This window comes from Salmo salar, chromosome ssa13 (genome assembly GCF_905237065.1).
Source record: "Salmo salar chromosome ssa13, Ssal_v3.1, whole genome shotgun sequence".
NCBI lineage: Eukaryota > Metazoa > Chordata > Actinopteri > Salmoniformes > Salmonidae > Salmo > Salmo salar.
In genome coordinates this window covers 64,628,196-64,647,255 of record NC_059454.1, presented here as the reverse complement: position 1 = coordinate 64,647,255, position 19,060 = coordinate 64,628,196, and the positions used below count along the sequence as shown (strand labels likewise).

The following is a 19,060-nucleotide window of genomic DNA, read 5'->3' as shown; positions in this document are numbered from 1 at the left end:
AACTTAAATAAAGGAAATAGCTTTGAGATGATGGCCTTTGAATGAACTCTGAACTCATAAATGATTCATAAAGGAAATAGCTCTGAAATTATGAATTGACCCAATGAACTCATGGATGATGCAATTGAAAGGATCTATATGCAACCAAAGTTTCCATTTCTCATTAAATGACCAGTGATAGCTACGTGAGGAACCCAAGGTATCTGTTGGGGACCTCCTACTACAGGGGCTGGCTGCTTTCTGAGTGCACACTGTTGCTATAAAAGCTCTTCCCTTTTCACTTTTCACTCGGCACATTTGTGGACTTGATCATTACTCTTCTGCATCTCACAATGGAGGAAACCTATGTCAGGCATGTCGAGTTTCTGGGCTTTGAGAAACGCTTCTTCCCCAGTCAGCACTATGTGAGTTTGAGTTTGATCATTGTTGACCAAAATACCAAATGGTTCAGTGGAGGTTAATGCATGAGGTTGTTTTCCAAGACATAGATTAAGCCTAGTCATGCTCAATGGAGATTCTCTATTCAAAGTGCTTATTAGTCCGAGTCTCTTCTTAATAGTAAAGACAATTGCTTAAAAAACTTTAATGACCAGGATTATTAGTTAATATTAAATTGCTTTCATACCATTTTAATCCTGCAAAATAGCTGTAAGGATTTGATGGTTCTTCACTTATCTTTTTGACTACTTTCTCAAAGGTCTACATGCTGATGGTGAAATGGAACAACCTGTCTGAGAAGTTGATCTATAGAGGCTATCCGGAGATCTACACATTTCATGTGAGTCTCTGCTCACATAATTGAATAGCCTTCAGGCAAAAAGTAGAAAGGTTGGACAACTGTGTATGTGTAGTGTTTGTCTGTATGAAAATAGCAGGCGAAGGGATTTCATTGCTACCTCAATAACTGAAAGCTCGTAATATAGATAAAGGCTGTGAAATCCCTGCCTTACTATTAGCCCCACTGATCTGCAGCCAGTTGATATGGGGCCTGCCTGCCTGGGCTATAGAAATCCATGATGAATAACTGCCTCCCTACTACCCCCACTGATCTGCAGTTAGTTGATAATGTGTCTGGGTTATAGAAATCCCTAATGGAGATGTTCCCAATTGAGGCTGGTGACATCGATAAGAAAGACAGGATCATCCCTGCATTACCAGGTAAGGACATGTATCTGCTCTATGGCTTACCTCTCCACAATGATAACTGTTGTGTGGTTAGCATTCTGGCGTTCTGGCACAAATGGTTGCTGTGCACCACATTGGTGGTGGATGAGGTGAATTTCCACCTTACCATGTAAAGGGCATTGAGCACCTAGATGGAAAATCATGGATAAAGAAAGTATTGATCTCTTGACAATTTACTATGCTACATTTGAAAACAAAAAAAGTGTAGGTGTTGTATGCACTTAGGTGAACAGACTAGGTAGTGCTTGTTGTCAGTCAATGCTTTGCATAAGGAAACACCTGCTGCTGCAATCCAGATGTGACAAATGTACTTCTCTTTTTTTGTATAAATGCTAATCAGTAAACCATAACATCCTGTCTCATTTTAATATTTTTTGAAAATAACCTGATTCAATATATATAGTATATGGATTATATATATTTTATATATTTTTTCTTTTCTTTTCTAGAATTGAATTTCAGCATCAATTATTTATCAAAAATATATTCTTTAAATTACAGTGTATCTTATTCTTATGCAGTCTAAATAGTTATATAGTATATTAATAACTTCAATTGTTGTCTGTATGTGTATTACATATTTTACACTTTTGCTTTTTGTTAAACAGTTTGCACTTTCAGTTCTCACTGAAGGCAGCATATTTTTAATCCAAAGGCTGTGACCACTAGTGATTATTTAGTACGAAAGCTAAATGAACTAACACAGTTATTCCCAAACTGGGGAATGCCGTCGGGGGTACGGCAAATAAAAACGTGATTCACATTTAAAAGAAAATTATTTAAATCATATTTTTGAATTAAACATTTTTAATAAAAATCTTTATATTTTCAAACAGTCCCTTTTTTATTTTCTAATGGGGCTATACATCTGGGTGAGTTTTTCTCTCGCCTCCTTTCACTGCCAAAATTAATGAAACCATATATTGTTCAGCGAAATAAGAACACAATGTCAAATACAGGTAGCCTAGTCAAATAATTAACATTCAATCACATTAACCGTTACTCTCTCACAGGAATTCCACTAACGGTCTGTATGTAGCCAAACGTAGCTGCTGCTCATGTTGGTATCTGTACTGATGGTGCAAAAGCCATGACAGGGAGACATCGTGGGGTGGTAACACGCGTGCAAGCAGTTGCTTACACTGCAGCATTCACGAGAGGCTCTTGCTGCCAAGGGAATGCCTGACAGCTTGAAATACATTTTGGACACTACAGTGAAAATTGTTAACTTTGTTAAAGCAAGGCCCCTGAACTCTCATGTATTTTCTGCATTATGCAATGATATGGGCAGCGACCATGTAACACTTTCATAACATATAGAAATGTGGTGGTTATCAAGGGGAAAAGTATTGACACGTTTTTTGGAATTGAGAGACGAGCTTGAACTTTTCTTTACTGACCATAATTTTCACTTGTCTGACCGCTTGCATGATGACTAGTTTCTCACACGACTGGCCTATCTGGGTGATGTTTTTTCTTGCCTGGATGATCTGAATCTAGGATCACAGGGACTCTCCGCAACTATATTCAATGTGCGGCACAAAATTGAGGCTATGATTAAGAAGTTGGAGCTGTACTCTGTCTGCATTAACAAGGACAACACACAGGTCTTTCCATTGTATGATTTTTTGTGTGCAAATGAACTCAAGCTTACGGACAATGTCAAATGTGATATAGCGAAGCACCTGAGTGAGTTGGATGCGCAAATACGCAGGTACTTTCCCGAAATCGATGACACAAACAACTGGATTCTTTATCCCTTTCATGCCCTGCCTCCAGTCCACTTACCGATATTTGAACAAGAGAGCCTCATCGAATTTACAACAAGCGGTTCTGTGAAAATGTAATTTAATCAGAAGCCACTGCCAGATTTCTGGATTGGGCTGCACTCAGAGTATCCTGCCTTGGCAAATCACGCTGTTAAGACACTGATGCCCTTTGCAACCACGTACCTATGTGAGAGTGGATTCTCAGCCCTCACTAGCATGAAAACTAAATACAGGCACAGACTGTGTGTGGAAAATGATTTAAGACTGAGACTCTCTCCAATACAACCCAACTTTGCAGTTATGTGCATCCTTTCAAGCACACCCTTCTCATTAACCTGTGGCGAGTTATTCAGAATTTTCGATGAACAAATAAGATTTTATATGTAAGATGGTTAAATAAAGAGCAAAATTATTTATTATTGTTATATTATTATTTGTGCCCTGGTCCTATAAGAGCTTTTTGTCACTTCCCACGAGCTGGGTTTCGACAAAAACTCACACTCATTCTTATGTTTAATAAATGTATCGTATAGTGTGTGTGTGGCAGGCTTATAATGATGGCAAAAAACAACATTTCAGAGTGCGCTGACCATGATCATAGAGAGGGTACGCAGCTGGAGGTTGAATGTTTGTAGGGTTACGGGACTGTAAAAAGTTTGGGAACCACTGAACTAACACAACAAGTACCCTCAACAGGGCTCAAGTGGTTAAGCTTGTGTTGATACAACATGGGGAAGCAGAAGTTGTGAACAAACCTCAAAGTACTATGCAATACCAGAATCTTCCCCAGAAAATAAGAATACCTATGAAGATTTTACTCTAACCAATATCATGTATTGACTGGATTTGGCCAATTTGGAAGGTGTATAAGGGCACAAGACGAGACCCAGATGCAGACTCGGGAGGCAGATGGTTTGTGTCTTTGATATTTATTAATAATCCAAAAGGGGTAGGCAAGAGAATGGTCGTGGACAGGCAAAAGGTCAAAACCAGTTCAGAATCCAGGAGGTACAGTGTGGCAGGCAGGCTCGAGGTCAGGGCAGGCAGAATGGTCAGGCAGGCGGGTACAGAGTCCAGAAAACAGGCAAGGGTCAAAACCGGGAGAACTAGCAAAAGAGAATAGAAAAGGCAGGAGCACAGGAAGACCACGCTGGTTGACTTGGAACATACAATACAAACTGGCACAGACAGACAGAAAACACAGATTTAAATACCCAGGGGATAATGGAGAAGATGGGTGACACCTAGAGGTGGGTGGAGACAATCACAAAGACAGGTGAAGCAGATCAGGGCATGACAAGGTGTAGGATTAGGATCTGATTTCAGCTTCAAAACAGGTTTCATTTCAGTGTCAGTACATTGAAAAGCAAACCCTGGTTTGTAAGTAGCTACTCTGTTTCACCAAATCCTATTTGATTTGCACTCATTTGCACTACCTAGGGTGGCAGGTAGCCTAGTGGTTAGAGTGTTAGACTAGTAACTGGAAGATTGCAAGTTCAAATCCCTGTGCTGACAAGGTACAAATCTGTCATTCCGCCCATGAACAAGGCAGTTAACTCACTGTTCCTAGGCTGTCATTGAAAATAAGAATTTGTTCTTAACTGACTTGCCTAGTTAAATAAAGGTAAAATATGAAAGTTTTTACAAGTAGCTTTAATACATTAAGAGGAAACTGCAATATGCGTTTAGTTCCTTGTTCAACGCAAAGGTCCACCTTTTCAGAGATAAACATATAACATTTACATCCAAAACTGTAGTGTGCTATTTTGAATATTCCATTTTAATTGACCAGCAATTTTTTTTATTTTCCTTTTCCCTCCTATCCTCAGCCCCAAAATGGTTGGACAGCCAAAAGAGCACCGAGACCAGGCAGAGCACTCTGGCTGAATACTGCCACTCTCTCATCAACCTGCCCCCCAAGATATCACACTGCCAGCTGGTATGCAACTTCTTCAAGGTCCGACCGGAGGACGAGAACCCACCCGCTCAACAGCCGTAAATACAACAACAAGCAATGTCTCACTACTAATCTGTAAACACTGTGGCTACATTTTGACTCTTTACCCTTCTCATTTTAGTCATTTAGCAGACGCTCTTATCCAGAGCGACTTACAGTAGTGAATACATACATTTCATTTTCATTTCATGCATTTTTTTTTTTTTTACATTGTTTTTGTACTGGCCCCCTGTGGGAATCAAACCCACAACCCTGGCGTTGCACACACCATGCTGGCATTGCAAACACCATGCTCTACCAACTGAGCCACAGGGAAGTGTGCACTCGTAGACTCCCCTACATGGATTTAAAAGGAATGGACTGGAGTGTGGAACATGGTGGAAACTCCCTCCAGCCATATATGCACCAATCCAATGCTGTAGGTCTAAGCCCTTAGATCACAACATCTACTAAGCTAACATGTATAATTGTTGGATTCTAGGATGGATTCTAGGATCCCTGTAGGTCAATTTTTTTAAAATTAAATATTGAATTTGGCCTTTACTGCTACAGCCCATAGAAATGCATTGAATAAAACATGTACATGGCAAAACAGACAGTCAAAAAACTTTATCATAATGAATAAGGTTTTGAAGTGTTTGTCCTATATCTGAGAGAACAATTTAGACACATGTTTGGACACTTTATTCGTGGCACTTTTTACACCCTATGCACATTGTGCCATTTTTACAGCCCAGTACTGTGTTACATTCAGATGACTCGCCTGAAGCTTGTGTGGCTCATAGAGCAAAACGAGCAACACCTCCGTGAATCGTGATCGAGTCTCCCGTTTCGATATTGGTGACTTATTAGTTTGTAGCTCACATGGCTCGGTCTGGATGTATATAAACCCTGGATTGCTGATGCTATGTATTGACCATTGAGAGGCTTTGAAGCCATCGGTCAGACGTATTGGCACTCTCCAGTAGGAGTAGTTCTCCATAGGAATGAATGGAATTCTACAGTATTTCAATTAAATGTATCAAGGAAAGAATTACATATATTTTTGTTGTGGTGAGATCAGTAACATTAAGGAAAATATTTGTATTTTTATGTTTAGCTCACAATATAATTTAAAAGTATGTATTAAGGTGTCTGTAATTGAAAAATGTTGGAATAGTAATGTAGACATTAATAATTTACATTTATATAGCTTCCCAAATCCTTTTTACAATGGTGGGGGAGTGCAAAGATGGAGTCATCTAGTGTATATATAAATCATTGATCTGGACAGTCAGTTTTGTGAGAAGACCTCTTCGAAATTAGGACATCCGCGACAGACTTCAGGCGACTGCCATAAAGCTTGTGGATGTCGTAGAGAAAGACAAATGACAGTCACGTTCGTGAGAGTGCCATCTGTTGACTAATTAGTTTATGGTTTGGGTTTTACAGACAATTTTGTGGCCTTTTTCTTGTCCAGATCCTCCCATGTGTAGAAAAAACATCGCTTTCACTAACCCCATATTATGAGACAGGCTCAAGCTTCATACAGTGAGGGAAAAAAGTATTTGATCCCCTGCTGATTTTGTACTTTTGCCCACTGACAAAGAAATGATCAGTCTATAATTTTAATGGTAGGTTTATTTGAACAGTGAGAGACAGAATAACAACAAAAAAGTCCAGAAAAACGCATGTCAAAAATGTTATAAATTGAATTGCATTTTAATGAGGAAAATAAGTACTTGACCCCTCTGCAAAACATGACTTAGTACTTGGTGGCAAAACCCTTGTTGGCAATCACAGAGGTTAGACGTTTCTTGTAGTTGGCCACCAGGTTTGCACACATCTCAGGAGGGATTTTGTCCCACTCCTCTTTGCAGATCTTCTCCAAGTCATTAAGGTTTCGAGGCTGACGTTTGGCAACTCGAACCTTCAGCTCCCTCCACAGATTTTCTATGGGATTAAGATCTGGAGACTGGCTAAGCCACTCCAGGACCTTAATGTGCTTCTTCTTGAGCCACTCCTTTGTTGCCTTGGCTGTGTGTTTTGGGTCATTGTCATGCTGGAATACCCATCCACGACCCATTTTCAATGCCCTGGCTGAGGGAAGGATGTTCTCACCCAAGATTTGACGGTACATGGCCCCGTCCATCGTCACTTTGATGCGGTGAAGTTGTCCTGTCCCCTTAGCAGAAAAACACCCCCAAAGCATAATGTTTCCACCTCCATGTTTGACGGTGGGGATGGTGTTCTTGGGGTCATAGGCAGCATTCCTCTTCCTCCAAACACGGCGAGGTGAGTAGATGCCAAAGAGCTCCATTTTGGTCTCATCTGACCACAACACTTTCACCCAGTTGTCCTCTGAATCATTCAGATGTTCATTGGCAAACTTCAGATGGGCATGTATATGTGCTTTCTTGAGCAGGGGGACCTTGCGGGCGCTGCAGGATTTCAGTCCTTCACGGCGTAGTGTGTTACCAATTGTTTTCTTGGTGACTATGGTCCCATCTGCCTTGAGATCATTGACAAGATCCTCCCATGTAGTTCTGGGCTGATTCCTCACCGTTCTCATGATCATTGCAACTCCACGAGGTGAGATCTTGCATGGAGTCGCAGGCCGAGTGAGATGACAGTTCTTTTGTGTTTCTTCCATTTGCGAATAATCGCACCAACTGTTGTCACCTTCTCATCAAGCTGCTTGGTGTTGGTCTTGTAGCCCATTCCAGCCTTGTGTAGGTCTACAATCTTGTACCTGACATCCTTGGAGAGCTCTGTGGTCTTGGCCATGGTGGAGAGTTTGGAATCTGATTGATTGATAGCTTCTGTGGACAGGTGCCTTTTTTACAGGTAACAAACTGAGATTAGGAGCACTCCCTTTAAGAGTGTGCTCCTAATCTCAGCTCGTTACCTGTATAAAAGACACCTGGGAGCCAGTAATCTTTCTGATTGAGAGGGGGTCAAATACTTATTTCCCTCATTAAAATGCAAATCAATTTATAACATTTTTGACATGGATTTTTCTGGATTTTTTTGTTGTTATTCTGTCTCTCACTGTTCAAATAAACCTACCATTCAAATTATAGACTGATCATTTCTTTGTCAGTGGGAAAACGTACAAAATCAGCAGGGGATCAAATGCTTTTTTCCCTCACTGTATCAGCCAAAAGAGGGTATTGAGATCCAGCCACTACAAGAAGCAGTAACATGCTGACCACACCGCTCACATTGCAAAATAAATTTACACATACATGTTATTCAATCATTGCACCCACACTGCTCGCTCGCGCCAAGGCGCATCTGCGTTGCCAAGCGCTAAAATAGAAATTGCTTCTATTTGTGGCGCAGAACGCGCTGCAAGTCCTTCCTCTCCCATCTTCTCATTGGTATATAGAAGCAGATACCCATGTGCCATCTCATTGGTTATACCCACGTGGGTGATTGAAAGATGAACTGAGGAAAGTCGTTGTCATGGTAATACTATGAAAGTTATGCCAATCGCCATATAAAGAACAAAAGCCTGGAAGGAGGGGAGATGACTAGAAACTATTCGGTTGACCATTTTATGTGTGGATTAATTGTCGGAGAAGAGGACCTTGTGCATTTCAGGTAAAAGAACAACTCAACATTTATATCCCAGGACAAATTGGCTAGCGACAGCAAGCTAGCTAAATACGACAAATTAGCTAGCAACTGCAAGCTAGCTAGCTAAATTGCCATAAATGTTAAATCTTTTTGATCTGTCCCCAAATTAATATCATTGGTTCAGAGTTTGTTTTGATATTTTAACCTGTGTGTCGTGATCGCATTTGGCGATATATTTGCGCATGATAGCGCACGCACGCAGCCGGTGTGGGTATGGTGTAAGTCTCTAGCATAAACACACAGGGAGCTATTTAAAATTACATCACCATGTGATGTGCCTGCGCGTCAATCGACTTTAAGGTTTCCACACACTTAACCTGTGTAGATCTACACGGGTGCGTGCGCTGGGTGTAGTCTTATTTTAGACCAACGTGCACCTTTTGGTAACATGATACGGCATGTTACAATTTCATGTGGCACGGGAGTACATAGAATGTCGGATCACACTACAAGGATCTGGCCCTTTTGTGATGAAAAATGACATTGCAACACTGAGCCACTCTCCGTTGGGTCCGTCTCCGTAGGGTATAAATATCCCTTTATGGGTTAAATGCATTCGGGGGAAGAGGACAGTGTGCACACTTCTGGAGAAGGGTAATGAATTGGAATGTACCCTGTTTTATTCCAAGAAGACGTTCCAGGAAGATGTTCCCTCTCCTCCCGTTCACTCCCTTTCCTAGATCTGATAGGACTGGATGGGGGAAAAGCAATATGGTGATAACTAGGTGGCGTTATTGCTTACACCTACCCAGTTGTATCAGATCCTTGAATGAAAATGAACGAGGGAATGAAACTCAGCCTTTGTGTTACCTTTGCTTCTGGATTGATATACACTGAGTTTACAAAACATTAGAAACACCTTCCTAATATTGAGTTGCACCCCCTTTTGCCGTCAGAACAGCCTCAATTTGTCAGAGCATGGACTCTACAAGGTGTCGAAAGCGTTCCACAGGGATGCTGGCCCATGTTGACTACTATGTTTTCCACAGTTGTGTCAAGTTGGCTGGATGTCCTTTGGGTGGTGGACCATTCTTGAGATACACAAGAAACCAGTGCGCCTGGCAACTACTAAGGGATCATAGCTTTCACCTGGATTCACCTGGTCAGTCTATGTCATGGAAAGATGTTTTGTCCACTCAGTGTAAAATAATGAGTGAATTCTCCATGTTTCCCCTGTAGATTCAAAAGAAATGACAACATCGTGATGTCCACGGACAAGGCCAGAGGCAACACTTCTGGTAAGACCCTGTCTTAGTCTTTACCCTTTTATAAACCCACTAATAGAAACACTTTTTCAGCCAAACTTGTGAGGGAATATGGGCTATAGTCCTGTTATAAAGAGATCTACCATAGTGATTTAAAGTGGCAATCAGCAGTTGAAGCAATAACAAAGCCCCTGTTTCAGTAAAAAGCTGAGGTATAGGGCTGGAGAAATGTAACGACTCTCAAATTCATACAGAGCTATGGATACAAGGACCGGAGTAAAACAAGCTTATATTTTGGGTTCTGATGGGGTACGTCAGTTGAACTAAGCTTATGAGGCCTTTATATGTTATATTCTTCAAGAATCTATGGCTACACATAATTAATTTATAGGTCCAAATATTGATGTAGGTACTGCAGATTGTCATTGTCATTTTTGTCATCTGATCAGAAATCTCTGGCCCCATCATATTGGAAAGCTACAGGGTGATCGCTGACTACAGCAAGACCTCCAAGTATGAGATCAACCTTCTTACTGGAGACTTTGTGGAGATTGTGGAGAAAAGCCCAAACGGTGAGTGACAATAAGACCCAACATCACTGACCAAGTGATTGGTCCCAGTCAGAGCAGAAGCCATCTTAAAATTCAGTTGCTCTAATATCAGGGTGGTGTATTCACTAGTGTGTACACTAGATGGCAACACCAAGCATGAACAATTGACATTTTCCATTAAATAATAGGCACAAAAGTGTGCATGTGACAATGTGAACTGGATGCAACATGGGCCTTTTCTCATTTGGGAAAAAGTCTGTCCTCCACCTTCTCTTCTCCGTGACCCGGAAACCGATAAGTGGTCAAGCGATCGAGGAGACATCAATTTGTTAGTGTCCTCCCCTCCTCGATAGCCACCTTTCATTGAGGATAGTCATGTGCACCCTACCTGAGTTCTTTGCGGAATAGTTTTGAATCGGTTTTTATTTTGTCAGAAGAGAAAAGCATGCACACGTTTAAAAACAATAGTATACTTATTGTTTTATCTATAAAATGTGTTGCACAACTAACTTCATTCGTTTTTATTACTTTATACGATTATTTTGGGGTCCACCCCTGTAAGTGTAATTTGCCTGATGACGCGCGAGTGGAGAAGGAGTCCAATTTCATACAAGCGCATTTTCGGCCAAGTTCCGTCTCCTCGCTGCCTGTCCTCGATTACCTTTGACCTTTTTCAAAAGGAGGCGACAGGACGGAGGAGTTCAGTAAATCCTATTGAGAAAAGGCCCTAGTAATCCCTCAGGTATTCCTGATGAACCTACTGCTGCTCCTTCTGGGTCTTGTTTAGTAGGCACGAAACAAAAGACAACCGACTGAAAAAGGGAGAGAATACCTCCTACCCAATAAGAAACACATATTTTCGTTTTTAAATGTTTACCATTGCATGCCCTACTGAACATGGTCATGGTTTCTGTGCTTAGCGCTCACGTGACCTTTGACCCCTCTACCATGGCAGGTTGGTGGTTCTGCCAGTGTGATACCAAGCGGGGCTGGGTGCCCGCCTCTTACCTGGAGCCCCTTGATGGACCAGAGGAGCCTGAAGAAGCTGATCCCAACTATGCAGGCAAGTCTCACCACCTGCTAGGGCTCTAACTAAAATAAGAGCAAGGGAGGCTAGTGGCAACCAATCTAAATTTTTGATTTATATTTGTATCTAATATCTATGTGACACTATTTTCAGTGAGGTCACAGGTGATGTGTTTGTTAGGTTTTGTGTTGGCTGTCTGTATAATATTAACCTAATTTTAAACAAACTTTGAGAAGCTAGTGAAGCCTTTCCTCTTGGTCAGGTATTCCCAAGCAATGCCGTCAGGGCTACGCCAAATAAAAATGTGATTCACATAATTTTTTTTTATATCTTCACATTTTCAAACAGTCCTGATTAGCCTACTTTCACTGTCAAAAATAAAATGAAACCATCCAGTGTTCAGCAAAATAACAACACATTGTCAAATACAGGTAGCCCAGTCAAATAATTAACATCCAATCACATTAACTGTTACTCTCTGTAGCTGCTGCTCGTGTTGGTATCTGTACTGATGGCGCAAAAGCCATAACAGGGAGACATAGTGGAGTGGTACCGCGCGTGCAAGCAGTTGCTCCTGACGCCACTTGGGTACACTGCCAAGAGGCTCTTGCTGCCAAGGGAATGACTGACAGCTTGAAATACATTTTGGGCACTACAGTGAAAATGGTTAACTTTGTTAAAGCAAGGCACCTGAACTCTAATGTATTTTCTGCACTGTGCAATGATATGCGCAGCGACCATGTAACGCTTTTATAACATGCAGAAATGCGCTGGTTATCAAGGGGCAAAGTATTGACATGTTTTTTTTAATAGAGAGACGAGCTTTAAGTTTTCTTTACTGACCATAATTTTCACTTGTTTGACCGCTTGCATGCTGACTAGTTTCTCACACAACTAGCCTATCTGGGTGATTTTTCTCGCCTGACTCTCCGCAACTATATTCAATGTGCGGCACAAAATTGAGGCTATGATTAAGAAGTTGGAGCTCATCTCTGTCTGCATTAACAAGGACAACAGACAGGTCTTTCCATCATTGTATGATTTTTTTGTGTGCAAATGAACTCAAGCTTACGGACAATGTCAAATGTGATATAGCGAAGCATCTGAGTAAGTTGGATGCGCAAATACGTAGGTACTTTCCCGAAATCGATGACACAAACAACTGGATTCTTTATCCCTTTCATGCCCTGCCTCCAGTCCACTTATCGATATCTGAACAAGAGAGCCTCATCGAAATTGCAACAAGCGGTTCTGTGAAAATGTCATTTAATCAGAAGCCACTGCCAGATTTCTGGATTGGGCTGCACTCAGAGTATCATGCCTTGGCAAATCGCGCTGTTAAGACACTGATGCCCTTTGCAACCACTTACCGATGTGAGAGTGGATTCCCGGCCCTCACTAGCATGAAAATTAAGTACAGGCACAGATTGTGGAGAATGATTTAAGACTGAGACTCTCTCCAATACAACCCAACATTGCAGAGTTATGTGCATAATTTCAAGCACACCCTTCTCATTAACCTGCGGTGAGTTATTCACAATTTTCAATGAACAAATAAGGTTTTATATGTAAGATGGTTAAATAAAGAGAAGAAATATGTATTATTATTTGTGCCCTGGTCCTATAAGAGCTCTTTGTCACTTCCCGCGAGCCAGGTTGTGACAAACTCACACTCATTCTTACATTTATTAAACATATGGTATAGTGTGTGTGTGTGGCAGGCTTACAATGATGGCAAAAAAAAACATTTGAGAGTGCGCTGACTCTGGTGCTAGAGGGTGTACGCAGCTGGAGGTTGTTTTTTTGTTGGATTGGGATCCACTGCTCTAGGTGGTACAAAAGGGCTTTGACTTTGAGCTCATAATTCCAATGTGTGTTTGTCCCCACAGGAGAAGTCTATATCACCACCAAAGAATACAAGGCAGCACAAGATGACGAGTTAACTCTTGAGACTGGGGAAACTATTGAGGTCATTCACAAGCTGCTGGATGGATGGTGGGTGGTCAGGTATGTAGGCTGATTCTGTACTCTTCCCTGCTCTCTATTCATCTCTGTAATAAGTTCAGACCACAGGTAGGCAGCTGTGTGGATCAGTAGTAGCTTACATATTTGCTACTGTTGTATCATATAGCCACACACACACAGTGTTTCTAAGTGCTTGTTGGGTGCATCTCGTCTTGGATAGGAAAGGAGAGGAGACAGGTCACTTCCCCTCCATGTTTCTCCACAAAACTGGAGAGAAGAAGGAGATGGAGTCGGAGGAGAATGTGACTAGAAGACAGACTCCACCACCCAGACGGTAGGCCTACAAACTTCCTGACATTTATTTTGGATGACATCCTCTATGGATAAAGACAAAGTTATAAAAGCATAGAAACTCCGACAAAGACCTTGTCTTTCGTACCTTGTCTTAACTGAGTTAAGAAATTAAGAATTCAAATGGGCTTCTTATTGTATTGAAGCCATTGGACGAATGTTATCATAGCGCACTACTCTTTTTTACGGGCGATAGGTTCAGTACACATCACCATTCCGTATCAGAAAGTAAGCTGGCCCTCTTTGAAGTCTCATAGATTGATGCATTGCACTCTTGTTTATAAAGCCCTCCTGCATTATTAACTTGAAGTAAGGTATGTAAGGACTCAAGTAAAAGTCTCCCAGTAAATTACTACTTGAATAAAACTCTAAATGTATCTGGTTTAAAATTAAAGTACTCAATTGTCATACTTGAGTAAATGTACATTTGTCACGTTGACATGAAGGATCGGGAGACAGGCGCAGGAATACGTAATAAGGTTTTTTATTCAGCCCAAATTACAGCGTGCCGTGTAAAGGCACGGTGACGAAGACCAAACAAACACGTAACAAAACACATGGTAGAAACCCAAAACAAAAGAGCATAAATAACACATGCGCACAATGATTAACTCACGGGACGAGACCCGTACTCATCTGCTCGATCCACAATAGCACGAAAGCCAAAACACACTGCACAGGTACTCACACGCATCAACGGACTTTGGAACAATAATTGACAGCCCAATGGTGAAACAAAGAGCACATTTATACAATTACAATCAGTGGGAATTGGGACCAGGTGTGCGTAATGACACAGTTCTGGAGGGATCCGTGACAACATTCTACATCAAATTCCTTATATTAAGCAAGCCAGACGTCACAATTTTTTATTGTTAAAAAAAATATATGCGGACATTCCACCAGATCAGAGGCAGTAGGGATGATGCGTTATATTGATAGGTGCTTGAATTGGACCATATTGCTGTCCTGCCTTAGCGTTCGAAATGTAACGAGTACTTTTGGATGTCAGTGAAAATGTATGGAAGTAAAAAAGTACATATTTTCTTTAGGAATGTGGAAGTAAAAGTCAAAAATATAAATAAAGTACAGATACCCCCACCCCCCAAAAAATACTTTAGTACTTCAAAGTATTTTTTACTTTACTTCGCTGGACGTATGAGCTACCAGACCCAGTCTTAGGGGCTAACTCTGGAGATACCTTCGATTTCCACTGAGTTGGGTAGATCTGCTTTTAGTTTCTTGCACCTTACGTGTGGAATGATCTCCAATATACTTTAAAATTGGAGGAATTGGTACCTCTAAGGCATTTCAGATCTTTTTACTGAAGAATGTCTGTTTTTTATGATTGTGTTTTGCTTTTCATGTATTGTTGTGTATAATAACGTGTATATCAATGTTTATATGGATGCGTAGTTTAATGTGTATATTGTATTTTTATATGTATTGTTGTGCTAAACAGGGTATATCTGGAAAAGAGACTTTGGTCTTGGAACTGACTCCCTGTCAAAATAATGGTTAAATAAAATATTGACACTTTTTAATGGTTTTGTTTTAACTTCTCTTTTCCTCTTTCGACATATATCTCCTCTTGGCTTTCAGGTCTACAATCCGCAATGCCCAGAGTATTCATGGTAAAGGGCGCAAGGGCATCAGCCAGAACACGTACCGCAGGAACAGTCGCCGCTTCCTGCTGCAGAAAGGCGACTGGCCCAATCAGCCCAGGAAGACCTCTAATGACGCCCCACAGTCTCCCCTGCAGGAGAGGAAGAACGGAGGTACACCATTTTTATACCGTTTGAAATCCTATTGGGGCAGACCTCGGTTCAAATATTGCTGTATTTGTTTTCTTTCAAAGCTTTATTGAGCTTGCCTGGAATGCAGAATGAAACCAATGAAATAGTCCCAAAAGTTCAGTCCCCATTTATGTAGCACTCCAGGCAAGCTCAGCTCCAGGCACTCCTTTACAGCTCAGCTGTAAAAGCAGCAGTGACAACTGCTGATGTAAAAAGGGCTTTATAAAATACATTTGATAGATTGATTGAGCTCAAGCAAACACTGCTAAGAGTTTGAAAGAATACAGATACTATTTGAAGCCAGGTCTCCGGTGGGGTAGTATTGGCTATGACTTGCTGCCACAGAAAAGGCCTTCAATCAGACAGCAAAGCTGTATTTTGCCGTCTCCATAAAAGCAGCAATGCGCATGCCCCGATCACCTGAGGATTTCTCCTTTTCTGAAAACAATTTCCTGTTTGAGGGGTGCAAATTCCACTTGTCACTTAAATTTCACTGGATTGATTGCTTTCATTTTACTCTTGTTACTCTTTCCTACTTTCACTTGTGCCATTCATTTTTTATGTTAACATTACAACCGCGAAAATGTTTGTAATGACCTTTCAAAGACTCCGGTAATGACTGAAATGGGCTTAATAGAATACAATGGTTTTCTGTTACATCTATAAGGGGACACTACTCATACGGGACTGGGGTACGCACCAATCTAACAATTCAACTTCACCTGAATTCAACCAATCTTGTTTTATAGATGCCGTTTTTAAGGGGCATGCAGTAGGTTAATGATATCAGCCAAATGATGTTGTATCGGAAATTTCAAACAACATTCCCAGCTACAGTCACAGTATTTAGTTTAAGAGAATTAGCGAGATTGAACAAGGCAAACTTGGGCTAATTTGAATGGATGCAAATCGCAGACTTTTTCCATCCCTACCCCAGTAGACCCACATTACCCTATAAGAACGCTAACTCCTGGTCGGGGATTTAACGCAGCATCTCGACACTTACATTACCAAAAAGAGATTAAATAACTATTTTGGCAAGTGTTTTATGAGCAGTTAAGAAATTAAATGCGCTGAAATAAAAGCAACTTCCATCTGTTTGGATTTATTAGCTACAACTCTCTTCGCATTTTTTTTAGCCCAGGCAGGTACAGTGGCTCCCTAAGGTGAGTCAAAAGGAACACACAACAATCATTCCCAGGGGCTACATAGTGAACATAAATACAACTGTTTATTATGGATTTTCATGGCAATTAAGTTGGCATGCGCTACACAGCGTATGTGAATTGACACTCCCTACTCTCAAACACAAATGTCACGCTGTTGACGGGCGTCTCTCCATGTAATTTCAGCTTAACACGTGGGTGATCATTCATAAATTCTCTCTCTGAACCTGCTCGGAACGCACACTGACCGTGATGAAGTTAGCCCAATAGAGATATCCAACATCAAACAAATTTTGCCGGAGTCACACACGGGCTACAGCTAATTGACTACAGTTGGCTAGCTTGCTAGCTTCCTCTTGACACAAATGAGAGAACATCACTCTGACCTCTTTACTCTCCCTGGCAGACTGTTTTCACGTTATAGACGGGTGAGTGACTAACTGTGTTACAGTTTTGCCAGAGTGAATGTACGAATGCTTCCATGTGAGAAAAAACCCCACAAGAAACACACCCACATCAAAGCACACCTCCAAGACACAAATCTTGTCTTTTCAGTTGTATTTCTTAATGAGGAGGGCGGAAAAACCAAGGCGAAATCAGCCAGTTCAGACCCCTTTAATTATTTGTCTCTGCCAGTACAATGTTGTATGTGCTATAATTCAATCAACATCTGATGGGAATTCAAAGGTTTGGAGTATCTTCATCCATTGTCCAACTGTTATAGTTCTCATAATGACATTTTTTAACCTTTTACCAATTTCAACGACCGTTTCTAAAATAAGGCCTTCATAGTTTTCTACCGATTGACTTTCAGACAACATCCCAAAGCCAGCAGGCTCTAGTCCAGGGGGCGAGCTGAAGAAAGGGGCTCCCCTCATCCCCCCTCGGCCCAGTCCTGAACTCATCATGGAGCGCTGCACGGAGAACACCTGCAAAAAAGTCAGCGTCCGCAAGTCGAACTGAGCATTAAACTTTGTGTCAGTAATGCAATGCAAGGAAAGATAGGTTAATGTGCGCAATACAAACTGAACAGCAGATAAAGCCAAACATGTGTACCATAGAGGGCACTTTGCATTGTGTTTTAAATGTAACCACTTAGGACTAACTAACTGCTTGGAGAAAGTAAAACAATTGTGAAATGTAAATGTACACTCCTCTACATATTTATTTGGACATTTCATTTGGCTATAGAAATATGAGGCGACAGTACAGAATGTCACCTTTTATTTGAGGGAATTTTCATATCTGTTTTCTTTATGTATACTGAACAAAAATATAAATGCAACAATTTCAATGATTTTACTGAGTTACAGTTCATAGAATGAAATCAGTTCATTTAAATACATTCATCAGGCCCTAATCTAGGGAGCCTGGCCCAGCCAATGAGAATGAGTTTTCCTCACAAAAAGACTTTATTACAGACAGAAATACACTTCAGTTTCATCAGCTGTCCGGGTGACTTGTCTCAGACAATCCCGCAGGTGAAGATGTGGAGGTCCTGGGCTGGCATGGTTACAAGGTCATGAAACATGTGACCAGCACTTTACATGTTGTGTTTGTATTTTTGCTCAGTATACAATAAGTTACCCTAAAATGACACAGGTGTATTACACATTTTTAAGTGTCCATTTTCTCTGTTACTTTTTTATAAAGTGTGTGGTTAGTAAATGTGTTCGCGACGCCATATGCAGTTTTTGGACTATAAGCTTCTTTATTTGTTTGTTGAAATAAGCTATTTGTAACCTACAAAATAAATAATATATTTCCCGAAATTATTTTGTGCAGTCTGCTATTTCATCGTTATCGACGATGTCCCCACAGTGACTATATGAATGCATCCAAACCAAAAACCATGGATTACAGGCACTATCCGCACTGAGATAAAGGCTTGAGCTACCGCTTACAAAGAACAGGACGCAGACATGGACGCATACAAGAAAGCCCACTATAACCTCCGATGAGACATCAAACATGCAAAAGGAAAATATAGGAGAAAGGTGGAATCCTATTACACCGGCTCCGACACTTGTCGTATGTAGCAGGGCTTGCAGACAATAACAGATTACAAAGGGAAACCCAGCAGTGAGATGCCCAGTGATGCAGAACTCCCAAACGAGCTAAATGTCTTTTCTGCTCACTTCGAGGAAAACAACACTGAGTCTTGCGTGAAAGCCCCTGTTCCGGATGACTGTGTGATCTCACTCTCCATGGACTATGTGAGAAACTTTTAAACAGGCCAACACTCGCAGACGGAATACCACGGTGCCTTCACAAAGCATGCGCTGACCAGCTGGCAAGTGTCTTCACAGACATTTTCAATCTCCTCCTAACATGTTTCAAGCTGACCACTTTTGTCCCTGTTCCCAAGAACTCCAACATCATCCCAGACACCCTGGACCCACCCCAATTCTCATACCGCCCCAACAGATCCACAGATTATGCAATCTCAGTTGCACTTCACACTGCC

The 19,060-nt window shown here is 41.2% G+C and overlaps 1 protein-coding gene across 1 annotated transcript; it reads left to right on the top strand.

Annotated features, from left to right (window-relative positions):
- Positions 1-303: 303 nt before the first annotated feature.
- LOC100270810 (neutrophil cytosolic factor 1) lies at positions 304-18,365 on the top strand. The gene is made up of 11 exons (NM_001145422.1): positions 304-404; positions 698-778; positions 1,083-1,158; positions 4,784-4,949; positions 9,712-9,770; positions 10,187-10,309; positions 11,244-11,351; positions 13,205-13,322; positions 13,501-13,614; positions 15,234-15,409; positions 17,408-18,365. Exons 1-11 carry the CDS (start codon positions 333-335, stop codon positions 17,554-17,556), a joined length of 1,242 nt encoding a protein of 413 aa, NP_001138894.1. The 5' UTR covers positions 304-332; the 3' UTR covers positions 17,557-18,365.
- Positions 18,366-19,060: the final 695 nt, after the last annotated feature.

What these genes read in the sequence shown, in the direction of transcription:
- LOC100270810 (NM_001145422.1), top strand. Translation starts at nt 333, where the DNA reads ATGGAGGAAACCTATGTCAGGCATGTCGAGTTTCTGGGCTTTGAGAAA. An exon ending in CGGAGATCTACACATTTCAT is followed by an intron (nt 779 to 1,082) that starts GTGAGTCTCTGC and finishes TCTGGGTTATAG; the next exon opens with AAATCCCTAATGGAGATGTT. An exon ending in GGCCAGAGGCAACACTTCTG is followed by an intron (nt 9,771 to 10,186) that starts GTAAGACCCTGT and finishes TCATCTGATCAG; the next exon opens with AAATCTCTGGCCCCATCATA.